The sequence below is a fragment of the Styela clava genome, chromosome 4 (assembly GCF_964204865.1).
Source record: "Styela clava chromosome 4, kaStyClav1.hap1.2, whole genome shotgun sequence".
Taxonomy (NCBI): Eukaryota; Metazoa; Chordata; class Ascidiacea; order Stolidobranchia; family Styelidae; genus Styela; species Styela clava.
Genome location: NC_135253.1, coordinates 14,112,575 through 14,136,366, shown reverse-complemented (window position 1 = coordinate 14,136,366; position 23,792 = coordinate 14,112,575). Strand labels below are relative to the sequence as shown.

Genomic DNA, 23,792 nt, shown 5'->3' with positions numbered 1-23,792 from the left:
TGAATGCCGAATACTAGAATACGGTTAATATCAGTTTTAAATATCTACCGTACGGTACCGGTACATTCGCAATTCTGCGTGAAAATTCCCCTTCTTGCCCATTCTGCCATTAGTCATTGTACGGTTATTATATTGGGTACCGGTACCGGTATTCTGGTATTTGTAAAAGTTAAAAAATAAGACTAATTAAGAATAAATCATTATTGCTGTTTGATTAAGCCATATCTTGTTTTATCTGAAGAAGTTAGACTATGGTACGATCTAACGAAAGCTCATAACTAAACCGTACCGGTACTATTTCGTGGAAGGAGAATATGTTATTCATATTTAGGAATGAAAATGGATTAAATGAGAAAATAAAGGTCTGAAGGTTGAGAAACCTCTGTCAATGTTATATCAATAATTTACAGAACAATCCGACAATTGATTGCGATCAATTTTTCTCAATTAATTTCTGTTCATTGGAGTCTTTTTTACCCGCGGGCCGACCATGCCACTGTTCAGGTTATTTAAGTAAACTTAACGCTTGCCTTTTACTTCAGGCAGCATTTTTTAATAGACATTTTTGTGATTTTTTCGGCATCTGTTTGCAACTACTTCTTCACGGTTCGGTGCATCGACCTGAAGAGTTTATGTATTGTCTTGCAAGGAACGGTAAGTTGCTTTCCTCATTTTTATTATTCTCTAGTTTATTTGAATTCAGAATTTCTGAATTTAGATGCAATATCTTGTAGTTGTTTGGAAGGCTTTTCGATATTTAATATATGATTTGTATCTGTCTCGCTATAGTAAATTGTTAAAAAAATTGGTATATCCGAAAGGTTTTTTAGAATATTATATATGAAAATTAGTATAAATCAAATTATATAGATTCAAATATACTGTACAATTCGGAAATTAATTGTGTTGATTGGTAAAATTAGAATAGAAATACTTCTTATATATTTCAGCACTGAAATCTCAACATTATTTCTTTCTCTAAGTAAATATTTCCTTTTATACTCTTGTAGCAGATTCTGCAAATTCAATAGCGGTTCACTGTCGGAGAAGACTGGAGGGTTCTCAAACAAACCACTTTACATGTCCATGTGGCGTCTGTTTATTTCTGAATGGGATTTCCATCAAACGAAGAGAGTTATATTCCTCTCCTGCCGATGATATTGAAATCGATGAGAAACATTTAATAAGAAAATATTCTTGCCAGTGTTTAAAGCACAGTAGCAAGCGCAATTATCGACACGCAAAGTTCATTCCAAAAATCCATTATTGTGGAAAAACGTCCAATATAAAAAATAAAGCTTCTAAGCACAAAGCCATCAAAAATAGCAACAAAACGTCATCATGGCTCTACTTAATGTCAACAGAGATGTCAAGGATCAATTTTACCGCTATAAAATGCCAAGTATTCTAGCCAAGGTACAAGGTTGCTTTTCAATATCTTTTATTGGACATGGAGTATACATATGGATTGTTTTGTTATAATGTTGTTGTTCTTGTTGGTATTTTCCCCTTTTATTGTTATGATGAAAATCACTTTTTTATCATTAACTACTGGACCAATTGCTTTGAAATTTCAGTGGTTGAAGATTGTATTTTTCGCGATTACTTTTATTCATTTGAAAAATTTCTGTGGGCTCTGTAGGATTCTTTTTTGTGTACAATGACTTCATTAAAAATCGTGTACTTGGGGACCGTTCAGTTTTTGTGTAACCCATAACAACTGCCGTAGCGGTAGTCTACTGTGGCAGATTGCTTACCCGTACTACTTTGATTTGGCCTTTCGTGTCCATATATTTGAGCATTGTTAACTCTCTTGTTAACGAAAGAAGTTTTTTTATATCGTTCGTCTTGTAGGATTATGACTATTTCAAGTAATAGTTGCCTTCTTATTTAATCATGTATGCAACAGGATTTTTGACAGTTTGACTGAATACTATTTTTATATTTTGAATTTAGGTAGAGGGAAAAGGTAATGGCATCAAAACAGTCATCGTTAATATGGTGGACATCGCAAAAGCACTCGGAAGACCACCAACATGTATGTCTCTAAATTGAATGGATACTAGTGCAATTTACCTGTTGGTTGTTGGCATACAAACATGTGTAATTTGTGTGCGGAAGGCGGGGGTTGATGATAAAATTTTTCATCATTTTACAATATTTGTATCGAGTCATATTGTAGTCGAGTGTTATTCTGGTTTATGAAAAAATCAATGCTATGTCTGTAGCCTATCAATGCAAAGGTGATGTTGTACTGAAACTGAGGAGGGGATTCAAATTAAATAATTTCCAGAACCAGAACTTTTATGTCCTGTTTTTTTGCAATTGCTTATAAATGGCCATAGGAATCATCTCTAGATTATTTATTTTGCTAATACTAGCTATAAATGAGATAAGAGCACATCTTTAACTGGTGCTGAATTAATGGTTTATTATATTAAATAATAGTTTACAATTAAATAACCTTTTTTATTGTACCTTATCCTAGATGCCTGCAAATATTTTGGATGTGAATTAGGAGCCCAGACTCAATTTGATATTAAAAATGATCGCTACATCGTGAATGGGTCCCATGATGCCCCTAAACTACAAGACCTGCTCGATACATTTATCAAGAAATATGTGCTTTGTCAACAATGTGATAACCCAGAGACCACCCTGGTTTGTATTCTCTAATTGCTATCCTACCTTTTTAGTTCAGTATCAGTTCTTGCCAAGGTAATTAATAAGAGACAACATTTTAATGTAATCAAATTGCTATTTTTATTTAATATTTGAATTAATTAGCTCAAAAGCATTCAATATTTTTTCGTTAATATTACCACGAAATTTGATGTATATTCAAAACTCCACTTAGTCTTTGTGAAAGATGTGTTAAATATTCATCGCTTCGTGTAAACTGGTGCTAGTTAGCAATATTTACTTATGAATATTTTAGCGCTGAAAATATTTACGTCTGACAAGGAGTCTTAAATTTGTTAAATATAAATTAGTTTTATTAAAGTGTGAGATTATGTTTGTATCAAGATTCAATTAAAATAGAACACCCCGAGGCAAACTTGTCTGGTTTGAGCACTCTTTGTTTATGATCAATGTTTTCAGGTTGTAAAAAAGGGGACCATTGGATTAATTTGCAAAGCTTGTGGAGACCAAAGCATGGCTGATCTTCGACATAAACTTTGCACCTATATGATCAAAAATCCCCCTCAATCCTTTGGAAAAGAAAATAGTGGAGGCACCAAAACTAAGAAAGAGCAAAAGAAAGGAAGAGTGAGTTCACAAAAATTCTCTGTATTTCTGCAATTCTGGATTTTTAATAGGCATCAAACAAAATATCACCAAGTGTGACGATGGAACGCCTTTTAAATTCAGAGAAGGACCTATCATTGTTCAAATCCAAACTGTTGATTGATCCACATTTCCGAATCAGAAGTGTGATTTAAAAATCAATACTTCATAATGATTAGGGGAATTCTCTGCTATGGTAATTTGCACCAATGTCTATGATTACATTTCCAGGTATCATGGCTGCAAAAATCACTCTCAATTCATTCATTTAAATAATATGAATTGTTGTTTAATGACATGTCAAACCAGTAATTTGAATTTAAGATATTTAAAAATCTTATAACTTGAATACATAAATAATCAATAGTCAATACTATGGTACTTTTACCCTTGAGTAATGAATATGTTTGTGCTTTAATTATATGCTCCTGCAGTGTTCTTAAGATTTATTTTTGATGCAATGCAAATATGGTGTATTTCAAATTTTAATGATTCATGTTTGAATTGTATTTCCTTTTGTCAAAAGCATGTCGGAAGTGATTAAAATACATTTGAAGTAATATTTACGCAAGGCAAACAAAAAAGATCATATTATTTGTCAGAGTTCTATTTCTGTAATAATAAACTCTCCTGAACTCAAGCAATAAAGCATATTACTGATGCACCAATTTTCTTATGATTGATTTATATTTATTTTTAGGAGCGGGAGTCAAAAGAACATTCCAGTGAAGAAGATACCAACCATAACAACCACAACCATAAGCAACAGAATGGAAAGCATCCAAAGCAAAATAAGGTTTGCTGAAAGAGAATCACTTAGGCACTTTAACTTAAACTAGCAATGACAATCTGGCCAAGCCAATGCACCAACTATGTGGGTGTTAATTTATTTTTGCAAAAGATATTTCATGTCATTTGTCACGAGCCTTCTAAGTACTTGGATGATATTCCTCATGTATTCAGGAAGTTTTATATCCTTAACAATTAATTGATAAATTGCAGCTGGCAGGAAGGTAGCCACGCAATGCTTTTATATGCTAAGTATTGATTGACACCAATTTTAAATAATTACTTGGAAGCAGTCATACTTAAACATACATAAAGGTTTTTCATGCAAATTCACACTTGCATGTGATGCTGTTATTTTCTTTCATATGTCTGTCACAATAAATTGGTGCAGATATCTACATATATAAATATTATATGTTCAAAATTTTGCTTTGGTAGTCGTACTCTTTATCACATACATGTATTAAAATTGGAGTTGTGTGAAGCTGAAGTACTGACCAATGGAATGTGTAGACAAGAGTGAAACAAACATGATTTGCCAAAAAGGGAATCGTAGACAAGAATGTCTTTTTGATATGGATATTACAATATGTCAATTACATTTGACTGGCATTGAGTAAGGAATTTTACTAAAACTTGATGCCCTATCGTTCTCTTATGTCTGGGTGAGTTTTAACAAACCTGAAATCAAAACTTTAGGAGAAAAAACAAAATGTGAAGGATGATGACGATGATGACTGGGCTGTCGATGTTTCTGCCGAAGCAGTTGCTGCAAGAATGCAAGAAATAACAAGTGGAGCAAAAGTTATGACCTTGAATGATGATCTGGAAAAAACTCCCTCAGAAAGAGCTGATTTGTTGTATACTCTTGTCAAAACAAGAGTTGATGATGGAACCATTTTGAAGGTAGGCTATTAATATTAAATTTGAACAAACACTTCGATGTTGCCGGTAACTAGAGTGCGTATAATGTAGCAAAGTTATCTGGTTTCAGGAGTTGGATTAATTTTCAGTCAGACTATAATAAATAGCTCAAAATGAGAAAAAAAATTCAAATTATATTTTATTTAAAAAAGTAGAATAATTATGAATGTGTTCGCAATCGCATGCCGAATCTGAACATCCTAAGACTCTCAACCCATATCATCACTATTTGGGTATATTTTTGCTAACATTGATTTTATATTTATTGTTTTTAGGCTGACAAAGAGATAGTTGCAGAGTCTGAACGTCTGGACATTCGTAACAAAGCACCACTTATTTTAGTGGAAGTCTTGTTCAACCAAAACATGAGAGAACAAATCAGAACTTATAAGAATCACTTCCTGAGAGTAAGTTGTATTACAACTACATCACTTAATATAGTGGCTGTGTACTGATTTGCTTTATGAATGTTATATTTCATGTTGTTGCATGTGAGATTAATCATTTTTGAATACTTTTCAGCTCTGCCATGGAAATGTGAAAGCTCAAAAATCTCTAATGGGAGCTGTGGAGAAAATGATTGAGTTGCATCAGGATGTTCTTCTACCAAAGGTTATGCATATACTCAAGGTACCATCATATTTTGATTGGCAAACGAATTTATTCTGGAACCATCAATACTTTTTTTGGATATGCTTTATAGAGAGAGCATAATTTGTGATGTCTCGGCAAGAAACTTTGTGCAATATGAATACTTTTATCTATGGGCATATGGGTGAATTGTTGTTCTTTATAAAAAAAACAAATCAATTTCCCCAGCATTTATTTAGTACGCTAATCCATATATTGCACACAAAATTTTATTGGTTTGTATGATACCTGGTTTCTGGGTATATCTTTATGAACTGTTCTGTGCATTTTTTTAACATTTGACGTTGACTGGTAATTTTGCTGACAGTGCAGTGGCCTAACAGTGTTGTTATCGTGGTCAGAAATTCGAATTTGGTATAGAACCATAAAAATGTAATATAATTGTAAACCCAGGAACTCTATGACTTGGATATTGTGGACGAAGAGGTCATGTTAGAATGGGGAGAAAAACCAAGTAAGAAATATGTTACCAAGGAATTGAGTCGTGCCATACATGAAAAGGCTGCCCCATTCATCAAGTGGCTGAAGGAAGCAGAAGAAGAGTCCAGTGATGAAGAAGATGAGGTAATTATACCTGGTCGTTTATTTCTTTGAGTTTTATGTATTTGAAGAGGTGTAAGCTTCAATACACTTTGTCTTTAATTTGGATTTGCACACTGAATCAGTATAACGACCTTCTCTCAATCTTTTTTGATTTATATTTATTCAGGTTGAAATTGTTTACACGTCCAAATCCGAGCAGCAACTGAAGCGTGAAGAAGAAGCAGGAAAACAAAAAGAAAAGGCAGATATGGAGAACGTAAACGGTGGTGATGAAGACGATGATTTTGATATTGAAGACATTTAAAGCTCCTCATTCTTGTATTTTACATCATTATTATTTGTATTCTTAACAATTGTTAATAACTTTCGCCAGAAATACCTAATAGATGGTTTCAGAGTTTGAGTTATCATGGGCCAAACTCAGGTTGCACCTTGATAATGATATACATTTGTTTTCCATTTATGAAGTTTGAAGTAATCCAACAAATGATTGTCACTTTGTCTTTGCTGCTGCTATTAATATATCTGGATCTGGAACATCATATTCAATGCGAAACAAGATGCCAGTTTTATTAACATACTGTAAAATGTAATATTCTGATTTTATAGCATCTTCACTTGCAAAGTGCCCTGGTATGGATAATTTATGATAAAAGCATTTCTGTTTACCAATGTGTAAAACTAGGATTAATTATTCACTGATTTCATTCTTAACCTAACTGGAAAATTTGACTTTGTTAGACCAACGGGCCATTTATACTTTGCTATCAATATGCTGTTTTTGTTGTATCCCTAATATTGATACAATATCAGACTACTATGTTATATATTAACTTCTGTTTAATATTTTTATGTACCTAATATTCTATTGTTTACATTTGTGGTACCAGCAATTCGAAAGCATGTATAAAAACCAGTTATGATTTCAAATGACAACCGGGAAAGTACTATACAAAATTTTGGACTAAATTAATTTTTGAGGTCTGCATTTGTGTGTTTTATTATTTCTATTTCAATCTGGCAACATCAGATTTATTTTACTGGGACCTGTAGTTTAAAGATAATGATTTCATGTTTTGTCGAAAAGCCACTTCAAACAGATAAACTTTTTCCATGTGTATGCTGATTTTGAATGAAGATGCTTTGTGTAACGAGATTTGAACGAGGTGTGGTGAAGATATTTCTTTCGTTTGAATTTTTGAGGAGTTCTTTTGATTGTATTGATGCCATTAGCTTTTTCCCTTGTGTATTCCTTGATTTGGTGTGACTTGTAGCATAATAAAATGCTTATAAATAGCAATTTCTTTTTTTTATTATATGTGGCACCGAGGTCTTCAGCCTACTTCCTCTTTCAACAGCATAGCAATTTCTATTTTGTAAGTGGGACGGAGGTCTTCAGCCTAATTTCTTTTTCCTTAACTCAAATTTCTAACCTAATTTCTCTTTCATAAGAGGAGCATACGTTGAGAATAGTGTCATGTGGTATACTTGCAAAGATTGGGCTTATCACAAAATATTCTTTGAATCCGTGATAAAGAAGCTTTGGTGTATGCACCAATTGAAAGGGGATAATGTATGTTAATTGGTCCCTCTTCCAGCCTGACGGAAACATTTAGATGTACACTCCGATAGCCGCAGATGCATGTTACCTGGTCCCTGTCCCCAAACGTGTATTGATCAGATGAGAATAGCTTGAATTAACAACAGCCAAGATCGTGCCATGAGTTTGATTGTAATTTTGGTTGGTTAAATATAACAAGTTTCGTAAAGCTTCAGTGGTGAGTACAGCGCAATCAGAGTTCTCAATCCCGCTTTTTCATAACCTCATTAGGTAGCAATGGGATTCAATATATCTGATATGTTAAAATAACCATGGATGCAAATATCCATCACCGCAAATATATCCATGGTTGCGAATTCTTAGCTTGTGAACGAAATAAGCCAAATATAGGCTTCTAAGTATACTACATGCATTATTTGTACATTGCTGTTCAAAGTAGGTAACACCACGTACAATTGTTACTAGTAATTTTGTACATTCCTGCTGAAGATATAATTGATTTCAGCCCAGGGCTTACAAAAGTTATTCGACCCTCTCATCTATGTCAATATAAGACTTAACCGCAGCACAAATCCACATTGGAGTAATCAGCTTTGCGATGGCCTGATGGGCTACAATATTCCTAAAGCTCTGCATATTGAGCCAACTTCATTGCGCTATTTCCCCAAACTACACCTCAAATTGAGTTAACACATAAAGGCATGACTATTTATATCAAAGAAAAATTATTCAAGATATTTAGCCACAGTGATAGATTCAGTGGTCCATATATAATCATGAACGCTCTGTGATGTTGTGTGCATTAGGTTGCAAAGTATGCTCAACAAAAATGAATAAGATTGGTGAAAGTCTGACGAGTCATCATTTCCTTGAGGTTCTCTATATCGGACATAGTGAGAATCTCTTTCATTCATTGCCTGGAAAGCAAGACTAATACACATGGGAGTTAAATCCTCATAATCTTCATTACAATTTCCTCTTCCTAAAAGTTTATAGGCATTCATTATAGATTGTCGTTTTTCTTTTTTTTCCTGCTTGACATCTTCACTGCCCTGTTTTTCCACAAGACGATTGAATGCAAATTGTTTTGTCTCAGCGAAATCTTGCACTTTTTTCCAGCTGAATTTTCCACCTTCTGATCGCACATGAGTACCCTTTAAAATGACAGACACATAATTTTCCATACATGCGTGTAGATCCCCAACTTGATTTAAATTAGTATGATCAAATAACGTATATTCATTTTCAATATGATGCCTCTGATATAGCAAATGTTGTTTAACCCAGTTTTGCCATGTGAAACCATTGCAAAGTCTTTCATTTTCATGATGCATAGAGCAGGTCTCTTGATCAAAGTTAATTTTCCATTCGTCTCGATCATTCAAAACAAACAAAAGCTTCATTAATACTGCGATTATTGATACTGCTATCAGTTCAGGACTGCGGCAGCTCACAGGGTTCTCATATCTGTTGTAAAACTTGGTGCTCCCTCTAGGCCAGCTAAAAGACATATCGAGTGAGATATTAAATGTCAGTCAATACCTATTGATAAAAAAAAATGGATTCTGGACTTTTTCAAGTTGTTCGTGAGCTCCTGAAATGTACCAATTTGTGACTGCAAAAATGTAAAATTATCAAAATCATCTTATAGGTCATAGGTGAAAATTTGTATATTTCATAAATAGATTCTTTCAATTTGAACACAGCCTGATAACCTTCTTTTCTTGTCAAATTGAGATATAAGGCGTGAGAATAAGATTGAGAAATCAATATTTATCACATACTTTGAAGATTCAATTTTCTGCAGTAAATTACTTGCATATGATGCCAGTGCGAGAGGCAAATTCAACTGGTATAAATAGCGTGTAACAAGTTCCATGATGTTGACTTTAGGCAGGTATGGCATTTTGATGTATTTCCGCAGTGTTCTAGACATCCACATTACCTACAAAACATAAAGATAGGTATGACAGTGTATCCAAATGCATAATTCCTCAATGGTCTACAGGTCTAATGTTAAATGCCTTTCTAAATAGGTTAAAATAAAATTGAACATAAGCTGCTTTCAACACAGCAGCTCCAAATAACTTGACATGACCATACATAGGAAATATAACAAAAGATTTTAAATTGCACTCATGTAGACCAGCTCTAACTCTTATTGAATTGTTATTAAAAAAATCAACACATAAAACCATTCAATATAAGTAATACTGGAATATAGAAAAGATTCATTTGCCTTGGTATGCTCTAATCTTCTCAAACGAGAGAAAGTTTCATGATCATGTTGGGAAGTTTTCATATGTGGAAGAAAAGAATCCACAGCTCCTATAAAATAAAAGTTTCTTTACACATGTGTGGTCAGACGAATTTAAGCAGTTGAAGAACTCACCATAATAAGGAATCCTTCCAGTTTCAGCCCAAAAAATGAGGTCAGCAATTGTCACAGGTTCTTCACACCATCGCAGAGCAAGATAACAGAAACATATAACCTTCATGTTACTCATGTGACTTATTTTATACCAATGTTGAACTGAAGAACGTTTGTAACCTCCAGAGTCTACAGAACCTTCAGAACACGAAGCAGATGACGCGCCATCTGTCTCTTGATCTGTTGCAATATCAGAATCTACAGAAAACCACTCTTCTTCCTTATCCAATTCATCACCACCAGACTTTCTTTTTGCACTTCTAGATATCCGCAAACGTAAGCTTTTGCTGGAATCTCTTTTCGGCAAAATATCATCTTTAAAATGTTGTAGAAAGTAATCTCGAAATCTTATGTCTGCATCTAGGTCTTTATCAACTTGTCTATCCATTTTAGCCATGCCTGATTTTTGTACATATTTGAACCATATTTGCTGCATGACATCATCTATTGCAGGGTTGATACCAAGTTCAATGAAAGCTTTTACGTGAGCTTTAACAATCAACTGGAAACCCTCAACGGAATTCCATGGCAAGCCTTTATCACCAGCTTGTTTTTCTTTCCGCTCCTTCAGTTTTTTAGTAGTGAACGATTTATCAGCAAGGATTTCTGGTGCTTGTTCTTCGACAAAATCTTGAGATTGAGTATCACATTCGGCACAAAAAAATTTGCCGTCTAAACAAAAGAATTCGGTTCCATTGCAGAACTTACAAACTGGCATTCTACAGTTCTAACTGCAGTTAACTCTGTACGTGCAAGTAATGTATAAAAATATTTGTGCTTCACTTTTGGGTGGTAGTTGTTGAGACAGTAAAATGTCATGGCAAGATAAGACAATAAAAATTTAATTTGAACTAAGATAATTTATTTTCTCATATTACGGTACAGTATTATGGGCGCATGGGGTCTCGTGTAGTTTCGTACCTAAAGCACTTCTAGTGGGCGTGGCATAACGATTTTTGCACATATCAATCCCAACCCCACCCACCTGACTACGTCATCCAAAAATTACGTCACTACGACGTCACAAAAGTACACCTACGATTTTCTGAGATGGCATCTGCCAAATTTGTGGCCGTGACGTCAGAGCCACGCAACAATCGAAAACGACAGTAATGTGGACCCAAATGAGGATTCCTCCAAAAAATTTAGAACAAATGATTTTGTACCTCTTCTCGAAGAACCAGGTCGAAAATACGATACGATTTCAATTCCGGATTCCCCTATGTCCTATAGCCTATCGGACTCGGAAACATTTTGTAATGATGACAAATTAATATCAGGCGAGTCGACGAGCGAAGACGAACATGTTGATGCATGAAAGGACTCTGAAACTGTTGGTGTTGTGGTTGTGAGTTGTAACTCCTGACATGCCTCATCCCATATCCGATACATGCAGAGCATCCAATAATCGAGGCGTTCCTCAGCCAAACAGAAAATTCCCATGCTTGGAACAAGTATTCAAATTGTTTGCCGTTGTGAACCAGGCACGGTGTTACCTGAAATTCCAACTGGTTTTCTCATCACAAACACCAAAGAGGCATAAAATCGTAGGAATGGATACCGAAGCGAATGTTCGGACGACTGTGGCGGTAATGCAAAATGTGATGAACAGTATATTCGTACCAGACCGGCCACCCTCGAGAAAATTTCACAAGAATTGCAACAAAAGAAGCCGAGAGAGGTTTACAATGACTTTCTCCTGCAAGACAAAGAATTAGTACAAACACCGAGGAATCTTTGTCAACTGTACTCAATTGTTTTGACCACAGTTAGTGGCGTTCGACCTGTACAAGAAAATCGTTTGATGTCGCTGATTTGATCGTCGCTGAATATTGTCACAACGATACTATTGTAGCGAATGTGCATTGTGTAACTATGAATTATAATGTATTTAACCCTTTCATTTTAATAGTGTGTTCCATTTCCCACAATAGGTCATTTTATTGTAGCAACACTGATTACTGATTACATGATTACAACACTGATTACTGCCTTTCTCGTATCGACCAATTTGATGACGTATCGTTCCGGCTTGCCGAGAGGGCTGCATAATATTGTGTTTAGATTCACTTCTGTTTTACTGCGTTAAGTGTGATGTGTTTTGATTCACTCCTGATTTACTGTGTTAAGATTAAAGTGTGTTTCAATTTTATCTGTTTTCGGAAATTTGGATTGTGCATCTTCCTAGAATATACAACAACGATTAGCATCAACACTGTTTGCTTATTATCGTCTGAAGGAGTTCAGATTGGAGTCACATTCCATAACGCGTGTCAAAACAATAACGCGGGAATCGAACTTAAACATATAGGGTGATAGTCTTTATCCCCAACATCAGCAACATCTATCTCTCTCTCCCTATACTATTACTGGTAAAATTGACGGGGCGAACCATTGGTTTCTGCTGACATAGAGCAACAACACGCAGCATTCTGTCAGCTAGATTTCCGACAGGGCCACTATGGTTTTTTTTTTTGTCGTGCTTTTTATACAGTTCTGCAAGAAATAAAAAAAAAAATTAACTTATGATGTCCGCTCCGACACAAAAATTAGTAATACTCGTTTGACAAGAAGAATCCGCGGGGAAATAACTCATTCGAATGCTACCACAAAAATAATTACGCTAGAAAAAATACATCGCGCTGTTAACATTTTTTTTCAGACTCATAGACATTTCCAAGGCAGAGACTATATCAACCCTCAGTGCTCTGGCATCGCTTCCGAATGTAAATGAAAAATTTATTGAACATATTGCATTCGTCGACAAATTCAAGTTACTTTTATTTTATTCATTACATTGGTTTAAATCGTATTAGTTCCTAAAAGTTGTAGACGCAAGTCAATAAGATATCAATAAAAACGAATTCTTTAATTAAATAGAGTATTAAATGAGACCAATCTCTTCGGCGGCCGTTGTCTTTTTACAAAAACGTAATGCGGCGTCTATAGACGAAAGGTTGTAGACCCCTGCCCTGAAGGGTCTCTTAATTTATCCTCCCTCAGATTCATAAAATATATATATATAAGTTAACAATTTTATAGATGGATTTGTGTAGGTTTCTAAGAAAGTTATTGAAGATGTTATTATATATACGGTATATCTTATATTTACTATATATATAGCTTTAGAACCAGGATATTTTTCCACCCATCCATATAAATTGTCTCATGATCACAATTTGATTTAATTTTTGTCTAAATTAAAGTAAAAATAAATTGAGAAAAATCTAATTAGCCCTAAGCCATTCTCGTTTTAGTACTTTTTGAGGAATGAATTTTTGAGAATTCCTAACCCGCTTAATTATTGCTTAAAATTTATTTTCTCCCTACAGCAATTAAGATGCTTGCTCGAGAGTATCTTGTCCTGATAGAAACTTTTCTCGATCGAGCTTGAAGTCTTGTCGGCTCCATTCCTATTATATTCCATGATTATTGTTGTTTGTTTATTCTTACAGCATTATGTACTTGTATGTAATGGCGAATCGGCAATAAATCATTATTTATCTCATGGGAAGTACCGCTGGTGCAACAATGCGAATAATTAGAATTGGTGTGATTATCATATTTATTCCAGGAGGATGGAAGACAATTCAATCATATCATATATATGGTGTACCACTCCTATCGTCCGGTTATTAGTCCGTGACAGGTATTGGATCAGCCAGTTATTGGTTCATATGCATGGAATTGATGGTGGAGGAACCGGCAACTGACCAGCGGCTACGTGAACCACCCTTTGGCGGTGATGAGTTCAGCATCCTTCGTACATAATTATCTCCACAGAATTCAAACCTGTGAACCCATGCACGGTAATTTTAGGTGTGATGGTGGGCGTATTCCAAAATGTTAAATTGGTTAGAGTTCGTTCGGTGACATAGCTGCCTTGTGCAATACGGGTGTACCTCTGTCCACCTACAGAACCTGAAATGTATGAAAAAAGGCTATTTTGGAAAACAAGGATAAGGGCTTAATTAGAGTTCTATGATGTATTGAAAATGTCGATTTCAATTACAGCTGGTTGTAATATGATTATAACCTCTTTTGTTATAACTAGGCTTACCATAAATCTGAAACAAAAAACCGGGACGGTGCGATTTGGTAAACAGTCGGTCGATTGCCAATCTTGATAATATTGGAACGTCTACCATGCCATTGCGGGTATATACGGCTGTAAATCTCTACTGATGATTGAATTAGAAAAAACACAAAAAATTAGTTTGTATTATTCATTTAGACCAAAAGTATTTGTCCGTAGATGGAACCTTTCTCAAAAATTCTTGTTTTGATTTTGTCATAAAACTGATAACAAGAGACATCACCATTAAATTTGCAGGTTACGGAGTGGTTTTATATTTTCTTCTGGCATTCTGCACCTGCTTTCGGACCAAAATTTTTAAACAATGGAAAAATTCCTTTAACAGATGCCGATGTTCCGAAAAACCAAATCAACTAATTTGCTGCAAATTCGAAATGCTAATATTTCTGTTAGAAAAAACGTTAAACATCTCTGTCCACTTAATTTCAACCGGCAAAGTAAGTTAAATTGCATTTGAACCATGCTCAGATAAATATCTCTTTATCAGTATTTGTCAAAAAGTGCATCGCTATTCAAAACCTGATCAGCTAACCAAACATATCATTTATCAATTTTGCAGACCAAACACTTCAGTCCAGTTTATTTTACTCTTCAAATTTGTCCATATGTGTGGCCTGGCAGCATTGTGGGCTTCATCGTGCAGCTCTATATACGATAGACATTTCTCGTAAAAATCGCAAACATTCTTTTTAAATACAAATTTTTTCCCTGCAAATTTAGCTTCACCTCTGACAGAATATTTGCAACATCTACGGCAGGGGTCGGCAACCTTTTGTCGCCCGCGGGCCAAAATTAAGGGTTGCGAGTCATTGGCGGGCCGCACATATTTTTAGAAAGTTGAAACTGAACGGACGATACTTTTTATATTAAAAATCAAGCAGTGATACATCTCTCGAATAGAATATAGATTCATTTCCTCATTGCGTCTCAAAAAATTCCATTTGAATATTTTCAGCGCCATTGAACCCTTTGCACTTAGCATCAACTTTTCTGCGTTTTGTTGCCATTCGAGCTTGAAGTAAATCATCATTGAATTCAGAGGAGAACAGCGGAGCAATGCACCGACTCTCATTTATTTCTGGCTAAACGTGCAAAATCAGCGAATCCGCTTATCAGACAGCGGACATCAGAAATTCTAACTGTGTATATTTACAAGATAATGCAAATTTAGCCTCAAAAAAATTTGAAATTAATTTAGAGGTGCAGTCAAAACTTTGGTCATGAGTAGCAGTGTGATAGATAAATATCGGCTGCCAACGACACAGAATCATCCGAATTTGTTATCGCAAAATTGGTCAGTCGAGTCGATGCCTCAATGATTTGTGCTTCCTGCTTTGGATATGATCGTTGACATCTGAACGTCCGCCATGACTAATAGAAAAACAGATCTGCAATGCGTACAGTGTACCTTTCCTCCTTCAGTTTGCTTCAAATAAGGAAAATCTTTCTTCAACTCATCAGAAAATTTGTACTTTCTTTTTGGCATTTCGACAACTTAACGACATTTCGGCAGTTAACGCCAGAAAACGCATTAAAACATATACCAATTGTGACATAACAATAGAGCGATTTCTCTCACTAGCAAAGTGTGTCGCAAAACAGTGGTAAATAGGCTGTCACCGTTAAAAAAAAATTTGTAATAATAATGAATTTGAATTTTTTACCCATGAACCGAGCTGACAAACCGGGACATTTGAGTCAACCGGCCGGGACGCCGGGACAGCTTGTCAAATCCGGGACTGTCCCGGCTAAACCGGGACTTATGGTAAGCCTAGTTATAACCTCTGGGGTTTGATGAACCTGTTCCAAGGATTGACGAAGGCCTTCTGAAATAATTTCACGCCATGAAATCTCTTAAGTGAAAAATGCATTACAGTTTATAAATAAAGCAATTATACTGCTTTTATTTTTGAGCATTGTAACTAAACTATATGATGGTAACCACTGTATGGAAGTGCCAGTTCAGTATTACCGATTAAATGCCGAATTATGATTAACTTACATTATAATTTTTGAAAATAGTTCCATTGCCTACAAGCATTTATATAGAGGTTTAAGATGATATATATATACTTGAAAAAGAAAAACAGCCGAAATTGATTTCAAGCGGGTCAATGCGTTTAAAGTTCAACGAAGAGTGGTTTTTAACAGTACTTTAGTACTGTTATAAAGATTCAGTCGTTAAGCGGTTTGAGTAGCATTTCGCCGTAACTGCGAAACATTTTAAAAGCGTCAGTTGTTGAATGTTTCCTGTAGCATTCGCCGTAACTTCAATACTGTTCAGAATCCTCAGTCAAAACTGGTAGTATAGCTGTTATTATTCATTGCTGGGTCACCATTAGCAATTTTGACTTCACTCAAGACGATCAAAACGGCACGGATCCGTACTATGCCCTCCCCCGGTTAAGCCCGGTTAAGGCTTCCCTGTCTAAGGAAATAGAGAGAGAGAGAGTTTATTTGTTTTGTCCGCCAGAAAATATATACACAACAAAAACATAATTAATAAAAAACGAAACGGTCCTCGGTATAGACTGGGTCTCTCTCTCTTCTGCGGCAGCTTCAGACGCCATAAAATACTTAAAACTGCACTTGGAATATGTTCAAGTTCAGTTTAGCTGCCGTCGCGGTAATAAAGGAATGGAAATTTCTGGGGTGCTCTCTTTTCCTTGGTGACATAAGCACGTGCGTATTTCACCCGTTAATCCATTGCTAAGCCTTGTCGCAAATAATCATAATCAGGAAAATAGAAACTGAATTACATACTATTAATACAAAGAGTTGATTGACGAGATAAATTATAGTTGAATGCCGCATTTGCTACACCGGTTTGGTGGTATGCATCCAATCTACTAACAACATTGCTGTTACAGCGTACGTATATGACCCAACTATTTATTTCTCAATACAATACAACTGTTCATTTCTTGCAACTTGTATTGTTACAGTGGGATCTTTTCGCATGAGCCAAAATGGTAGAATAATGTTTTGGGGGGTATACGAGAACTAGATGCTAATTAGCAGTTTGTTTTTCTCCCACGTGCAATTGTCGGTTGGAAAACAAAATTTTATAGCGTTTAACTGACGACAACAGAATTTTAAAATAACAATGGAGCAGTGAGGTAGTGACTTCAATGTGGCTGCTTGTCGATAGAAAAATATAATTCTATCAGAGTGGAGTTGCTCTTTTGAACTCTTTCGAAACAATGGAAAAATTACCCGTAGGTTTTCAGTATTTCATATGCATGCGAATCCACGTTGTTGCACATAATTGGAAAACTCGTAAAATCGAGTACCAGAAATCAGCTCAGTTCTGATATGAGCCTTATATGTGTAAAATTACACAAATTAAATCTATAAAATACCAATCAAGAATTATGGGACTTTCGAAGTTTCTCATCGATGCATACATTGGAAAATTTCCATGACACACAGTCTTCTTTTTCTTTTTTACAATATTGATATAATTTTTGACTCATTCATTAAAAAATATTTCGCCATTCTCGGGCTATAGAATTTTATCGTCCAAATCTGCATCTGAGAGTAGGTCAGGAAATTCGGTTTTCATATTCAACGTGAGGTTTAGGATTAACATTAAAATTGTCTATCCATTGTTGGCGCCAAAATGACTGTAACTTAGTTATTTCCAATCGATTTCTACGACTTGGCAGTGGTTTACTTTTTAAAAGTCCTCTGTATCGATATTGGGAGAGTGTCCGGTTCCATGCTATCCATTTGTGGTTCATTTTCCACAGAGTTCGCGCAGCATTGTCGTCCCATGGATAGTACATTAAATCTAGTCGTTTACCTGTGTTGGTTGTCACTGGTTTTATATTGACGTCTCCTTCCCCGATTTTTTCACGCAATATGCCTGAAATTATATAACGACAATGAAAGATATATTGAAACATGGTTTTCTCTTTTAACATCAATAATAACTGACTCAACTTGAAACTGGTAAAATAAAGCATCTCATTTGTCACTTTAAGATGTATTAACACCAGGCGTCCCAGCGACACCAATAAATACTAAGATATTTTCATCTGCATTCACCTGTAATCAGAACATCTTCTAAATGGAATCCGGACGTGTTTGTAACTTCAGAGATGCAATACAACGTTTTCAACATTGGTTGTTTCATTGTGTACATTCCACCATGACAGAACGTAGGGTAGTATCTTTCTGAATACTGCCATGCACTCATCGACCTATACAAATTAATTAATGATGATGCCGCGACTACATTATGAAAAGTTATTTTGCAAAATTTCTGCTCATTTTTGAAAGTAGGATATCAAAGCATCGCATGAGATTCCTTCGTAATTTTCTAGCTCCGTTTCCGGTTTATTTAGGGAAATATCAGTAAAAAACAACGAACTATAATAAGCTAAAACTAATCTAGTGTTAAAACCCGAGATTCTTTAAGATGCGGAATGCGGGCGTATTAGGCCACAATACTAAATCCATAGAGAGAGAGATTCATTTTTTGTCAAACAGAAAAACGAGCATTGCAACAATAACAAAAATATTCAACAACATACGCACATACGCCTAACTGTTGTAGAGTTGTCTTGTATTCTACGAGATATTTTCAGGTTTTGCATTATAATTGTTTGAACTGTGTACCCAATTTGGCACCGTGTTATAGGATATTAATCTGGAGTTCAAACCCACACGCGCCATCCCTTAGAATAGACACTGTTGGATTTTTTTTTGGAAGTCTACTGGTATCTAGCAAATATAGAAATACTGGCAAAATTGAATCGACATCTCATATTAAGTTAATTGGATTTTCTGTTCAATATGCCAACTGTCAATGTTTGCATCTTGCATCAGATACTGTCATGTGTCACAACTAAGCTAAGCCATGTCATTCATATTCAAATCCATCAATATCAGGGCAAAACGATTACGAATTTCTGCAATTTCGTTGATGGAGAAGTGACCTATTTGTATCTTTAATTGTGACATTAACACCAATAATAATAAATGCAAAAACTCACCACTTGCTCTTTTCAGCACGAATTGCTTTATTATCTCTGTCATATAAAAACCCGCAGTAAATATTGTGACGAGCTTCATCGATTGACAGATGATCAAAATACATATGAATGTTTGTAATCCTCATCATGCAATCATCATCTGTTAATGTATAGAAACTTCCCCTGTAATCTTGCTTCAATACCCACTGAAATGAATCTAGAACCTGTAAATACATAAAATGAATTAACTATTGCAATATATTTGATTTGTAAGAGTTTTGGACAATATTATTGTCGGTATTTTGAAAAATTTGGTAGATTTGATGTTTTGATTTATACGTGGTAATGTCGCAGTTATTTATAAGTGTAACACGTTTATCACATAACGTATTTCTCCACGATAATACTTTTCTCGTGGGTCGAAAAATCAATTTCTTATATACAAAGTCTTGCTATATTTTATGTAGTAAATTTTGAACTGGTCGATATATGTGACGGCATTTATCTTGCGAATAAGAATTTCAATCTTCATTGAGAAAGAATACGATATCTCCATTATCTTGTAGACTTTAGCATCAATAATGCAGGCAGTTTAATCCCAAGTTAAAATTGAGAAGTTTTTATCTATTAACCAATTACTGTACTGGGCATTATCTGCGAAAGGTTCTCATTTTTTTTTTGTAAAATGTTCTTCTTAATTTCAATAACTGGATCTTCTAATAATCCATTTTACGACAAGGGGACAAAATTTGTACCGGCAATATTGGCGTGGCTGTCCATTTAATGCATGTAAATCCATTTTCTTGAGTAAGATAAACTGATTTTACAGAACAAATGAAAAGGTCAACGCAAAGTTGAGCAGGTTGTCACAACGATTGCCCATTTGACACGAAAACTTTAGAAATCGCGAAATCGGTGCCAAATCAACGTAAATTAGCCTAATGCGATTAAGAGAAATATGTTTAGGCTGAATTAATTTCTGGCTAATGGAAAATTTGGCATGAAGAATTCTAGTTTATGTTTAGAATAGAGATTTTACAACGATTTCTTTAAAATTAGTTTCATTCATGTCAATATGCACCGCTAAAGAATATATATGAATAAATAACGCTGAATGAAGCTCATTTGATTTATGCCATAACTTCGTTGATACAAAATAATTCCGAAACAGAAGACTTCCACTTCCTCCAAGTTTCACATGCCTATATTTTTTTAAACACTGTCAATCACACGCAGAGCGTTGCGCGGGGGATTGGCAAGTTAAGCCTCTCAATTCTTGTGTTTCACAAGGTTTCGCATTACCATATATATATATAATCAAATAACTATTTTAGCAAACACTTGGTTGGTCTTATAATTGAATTAACAAAGCAAGTTTTTTTACTCAATGTTGGGTTTTTAAACAACTTACTTACCTTACCTTGACGGTAAAATAAAGCATTAAGTACCAATCACAAGGAATGGTTTTTATAAACAAGTCATACAGTCAGCGTTTTGCAAAATATAAAAAGTTCGGTTTCTTCTTTACATACAGCATTACCTTATTTGGTAGATTTTTGTAGCTATCTAAAACGTGGCATTGTAATATGTCTCCAAATACTAGATTTTCTTCATCAATGGCTTTCTGCCACAAAGTTTCTTTGTTTGGTAGTGATGGCAATCCAAGCAAGAAGATAACTACTATGGTTTTATTGTAGAAAGAAGATATTGATCCCCATGTCGAACGAACTGTGTGCCTTTGAGGGAAATGATGTGGTGCCGATTTGACAATAAAAATCATCCATGCTGAGAAAATAATTGCAAATATTGTAAAAAATAAGGATGGTGTTTTGTATTAACAACGTTATGTTAATGTTAACGCTAGCGGATAATATATGGCACGGTTCCCCGGTGGGACCACCAATTATGTGGGGTGAATATGTAATTCGGTCACACATACGATCTCTTCAACCGATCCAATATTGCACTTTTGGCAGAAAAAGGCGGCAGTTAGGTTCACAATGCGCATTTGAATTTATGATCAACTTTACTTTCCCTGAATTCACAGTGAATTTTACTTAAAAGATAATATTTTGCAACATAAATTTTCAAATGGGAAATATGGGTTACAACTACTGAGCGATCGTTGCAAATAAGGCATTCGATCTGCATCTGCATCTGCAGGGAAGCATAGCTTTTATGCCATCTGAAATTTGATAACCAGATTACCTGACGCAAAATGCTATTTTGGTAAATCTAATTAGATCAAAGTGATCAAATTGAAGAAGGCAGAAATAGTCCCGATGTTGTTTTTTGTTCATTTTTGTTTACAATTTTCGTTTCTGAGACAATAGAAAATATGTATCAGTTGACGACGTAAATCTATAACCAAATATTTATTTTGCGTCATAGCTATAGCATCGCATTCCAAAATGCTAAATTTTACCTTCGCCTCAACAATACAATCGATTTTTTCGCTTGAAAGGGTACAATTTAATACTTTATTGTTTCTATAAAAAGTAAAACATTCTCGATCGAAAAGGTCACAATGTTTAAATTTTCTTTCAATTAAAAGTGTATTTATTTGTAATTTATATGAATAAATGTAATTGAGCGAATTAGCGCCCGTCGTTTCAAATGATCCTTTTGCGCAATTCGCGTATAAATTATGCACGTTTGTCGCAACCATATGTTTAGCTGGCGGTGAAGTTGACCGTGTGCTCGATTCAATTGAAGTACAAGGGTCGTACACTATCATATGTTGAACCGGAAATATAAATAGTAATTTCGAGTAAATCTACTGGCAATCAATGAGCACTGATGCTTAATTTTGTATCGAAAAAGCAATTACAATGCATTCTGTTGTTTACTGTATTGTCGAAACGTGGCCATATTCAATTCTCGATATATGCTTGTCTGCCATACTTTTCAAATTGAATAGTTTTCAACCATGAAAATATGCATCTTGATCTCAAGCGTTCATTAAACCTAATTTCGATTTGAAAAAAGAGGTGCCAGTTCCGAATTCGGCAAATGCAATTGGAATAATTCGTCAGCACTATACTGTGAATATATATATTTTTTTACATTTGCATTACACCACGGAGATTAAACAGCGAGCCTTAATATACACAATGACATTGACTCGTCCGATGTTGCTGAAGTTTTAGAATTTCGACAATTAATATCACACAAATATGGGGGTCGATTGAATATCAGCAGTGTACTATTTTTGTATATTTATCTTTGGAATCAAGTACCAAGCAACCTATTTATTTTTCTATTGGTTACATTTCTCGCCATTTGCATGAAGTACGTGATACAAATAGCGCGATTCAAATGAGAAATTTGTAATTTCATGTGAGTTAAGCCTGTTGAAAACAATAGAAGGTGTTCCGATTTTCCAATTTATTACCAAGTATCAGGAAGGCCAATGCTCAATACTCACGATTTTTGATCCTGTCCAACGACCACGGGCGTTGAAGACGTCCTGTGCCACAGTCATTACGTCGGACAGGCGGCCATATAGTACTTTCGAATTTCTCAGGCAACGCTTTGAAATATCGACGCTCGTCTATCGGTGGTCTCGTAGGAATATTATTGAAAGAACACTCCATTTCAGAAGACGTCCATTGCACGATATTTGAAGTATATCCAATTGTTGGATTGATTGGCCTTGTTGTTCTCACTGCCGTTGTTTCAGTATTTCGTTGTGTAGAAGTTCTTATGATATTTGATGAATGAATGTCTGTATGAGTCTTATCACGTCGTCGTGTGAATGAGGTATACACGACATATTTACTCCACATTGCCATACCAATTTGCGTCCCTAACGCAAATAAAATTGTTCCTACAACTAAGTATTTTATTTCGGTTAAAGAAAGTTTTTTGTGACATCGTGCCCTCATTTTAATACGATCCTTTCGAGCGTAAATTCTCCGGAAAGAATATATGAGTATTTATCAATAAATACATTTATCTTATATATATCCGTTATTATATATCCATATTTAAATATCTGTAAATTGATAGAGTGATTTAATTCTGGTCGTCAGTAATGATTTCCCATACACATATATCATTTGTTTTATTTTATTTCTTCATTTCCACATTACGAACTGATACTGTGTAAGTTTGTCTTTATTTATGCGTGTGGATCAATAAAATTATGAACAAAACTGCTGATAGAACAACGCTGTTCAGTGTTCAACATACTTCGAATAAACGGCCTTGCTCGTCCTGTATCCCGCCCCGTACGGGGGAATATTGGCCTCACTTTATGGTTGCATTTATCTAGCGAAATTTTATCAAATATCATTGTACTGCCCTCGGTTCGAAGGTATCACAAATGTGTCAATGTCGAGTAAAAAGTAAAAATTATGCCATTGTGCCAATGAATTTTAAGCATCGCACGTTTGAGTCCATGTATTCAAATTCCTAATGCACCCAAAAGTAATTATCGATGCTCAGAAAGTCGAAACGGCTAATACATTTTTCATGTGAATTCAATTCACCTTGACCCGACATCAGTTTGTATATGAGCATCATAGT

The 23,792-nt window shown here is 35.0% G+C and overlaps 3 protein-coding genes across 4 annotated transcripts; 1 reads left to right on the top strand and 2 right to left on the bottom strand.

Moving 5' to 3' along the window:
• The first annotated feature begins 494 nt into the window (after window positions 1-494).
• LOC120326126 (eukaryotic translation initiation factor 5-like) lies at window positions 495-7,495 on the top strand. 2 transcript variants are annotated; one of them, XM_039392358.2, is made up of 11 exons: window positions 495-654; window positions 1,011-1,416; window positions 1,957-2,038; window positions 2,489-2,661; window positions 3,103-3,270; window positions 3,989-4,084; window positions 4,777-4,983; window positions 5,277-5,408; window positions 5,524-5,631; window positions 6,046-6,216; window positions 6,362-7,495. In XM_039392358.2, the coding sequence occupies exons 2-11, from the start codon at window positions 1,342-1,344 to the stop codon at window positions 6,497-6,499; spliced, it is 1,350 nt and encodes a 449-aa protein (XP_039248292.2). In that variant the 5' UTR covers window positions 495-654; window positions 1,011-1,341; the 3' UTR covers window positions 6,500-7,495. The 2 variants fall into 2 exon arrangements, with proteins under 2 accessions (XP_039248292.2, XP_039248293.2); XM_039392359.2 differs by having other exon boundaries at window positions 497-654; window positions 1,014-1,416.
• Window positions 7,496-8,450: 955 nt separating this feature from the next.
• LOC120326405 (TATA box-binding protein-associated factor RNA polymerase I subunit B-like) lies at window positions 8,451-11,047 on the bottom strand. Its single transcript, XM_039392687.2, has 4 exons — window positions 10,149-11,047; window positions 9,996-10,084; window positions 9,541-9,701; window positions 8,451-9,256 (listed from the first exon to the last, which is right to left on the bottom strand). Exons 1-4 carry the CDS (start codon window positions 10,903-10,905, stop codon window positions 8,482-8,484), a joined length of 1,782 nt encoding a protein of 593 aa, XP_039248621.2. The 5' UTR covers window positions 10,906-11,047; the 3' UTR covers window positions 8,451-8,481.
• A 5,324-nt stretch (window positions 11,048-16,371) lies between these two features.
• Window positions 16,372-23,234, bottom strand: LOC120326305 (uncharacterized). The gene is made up of 5 exons (XM_039392566.2): window positions 22,690-23,234; window positions 20,803-21,047; window positions 19,284-19,486; window positions 18,334-18,488; window positions 16,372-18,151 (listed from the first exon to the last, which is right to left on the bottom strand). The coding sequence occupies exons 1-5, from the start codon at window positions 23,147-23,149 to the stop codon at window positions 17,829-17,831; spliced, it is 1,386 nt and encodes a 461-aa protein (XP_039248500.2). The 5' UTR covers window positions 23,150-23,234; the 3' UTR covers window positions 16,372-17,828.
• Between the last annotated feature and the right edge of the window lie 558 nt (window positions 23,235-23,792).

What these genes read in the sequence shown, in the direction of transcription:
- LOC120326126 (XM_039392358.2), top strand. Translation starts at nt 1,342, where the DNA reads ATGGCTCTACTTAATGTCAACAGAGATGTCAAGGATCAATTTTACCGC. An exon ending in ATAACCCAGAGACCACCCTG is followed by an intron (nt 2,662 to 3,102) that starts GTTTGTATTCTC and finishes CAATGTTTTCAG; the next exon opens with GTTGTAAAAAAGGGGACCAT. An exon ending in AAGAGCAAAAGAAAGGAAGA is followed by an intron (nt 3,271 to 3,988) that starts GTGAGTTCACAA and finishes ATTTATTTTTAG; the next exon opens with GAGCGGGAGTCAAAAGAACA.
- LOC120326305 (XM_039392566.2), bottom strand. Translation starts at nt 23,149, where the DNA reads ATGAGGGCACGATGTCACAAAAAACTTTCTTTAACCGAAATAAAATAC. An exon ending in GTTGGACAGGATCAAAAATC is followed by an intron (nt 21,048 to 22,689) that starts GTGAGTATTGAG and finishes TTATTTTCTCAG; the next exon opens with CATGGATGATTTTTATTGTC. An exon ending in CGTGCTGAAAAGAGCAAGTG is followed by an intron (nt 18,489 to 19,283) that starts GTGAGTTTTTGC and finishes TAATTTGTATAG; the next exon opens with GTCGATGAGTGCATGGCAGT.
- LOC120326405 (XM_039392687.2), bottom strand. Translation starts at nt 10,905, where the DNA reads ATGCCAGTTTGTAAGTTCTGCAATGGAACCGAATTCTTTTGTTTAGAC. An exon ending in TGGAAGGATTCCTTATTATG is followed by an intron (nt 10,085 to 10,148) that starts GTGAGTTCTTCA and finishes TTTATTTTATAG; the next exon opens with GAGCTGTGGATTCTTTTCTT. An exon ending in GAAGATTAGAGCATACCAAG is followed by an intron (nt 9,702 to 9,995) that starts GCAAATGAATCT and finishes TATGTTTTGTAG; the next exon opens with GTAATGTGGATGTCTAGAAC.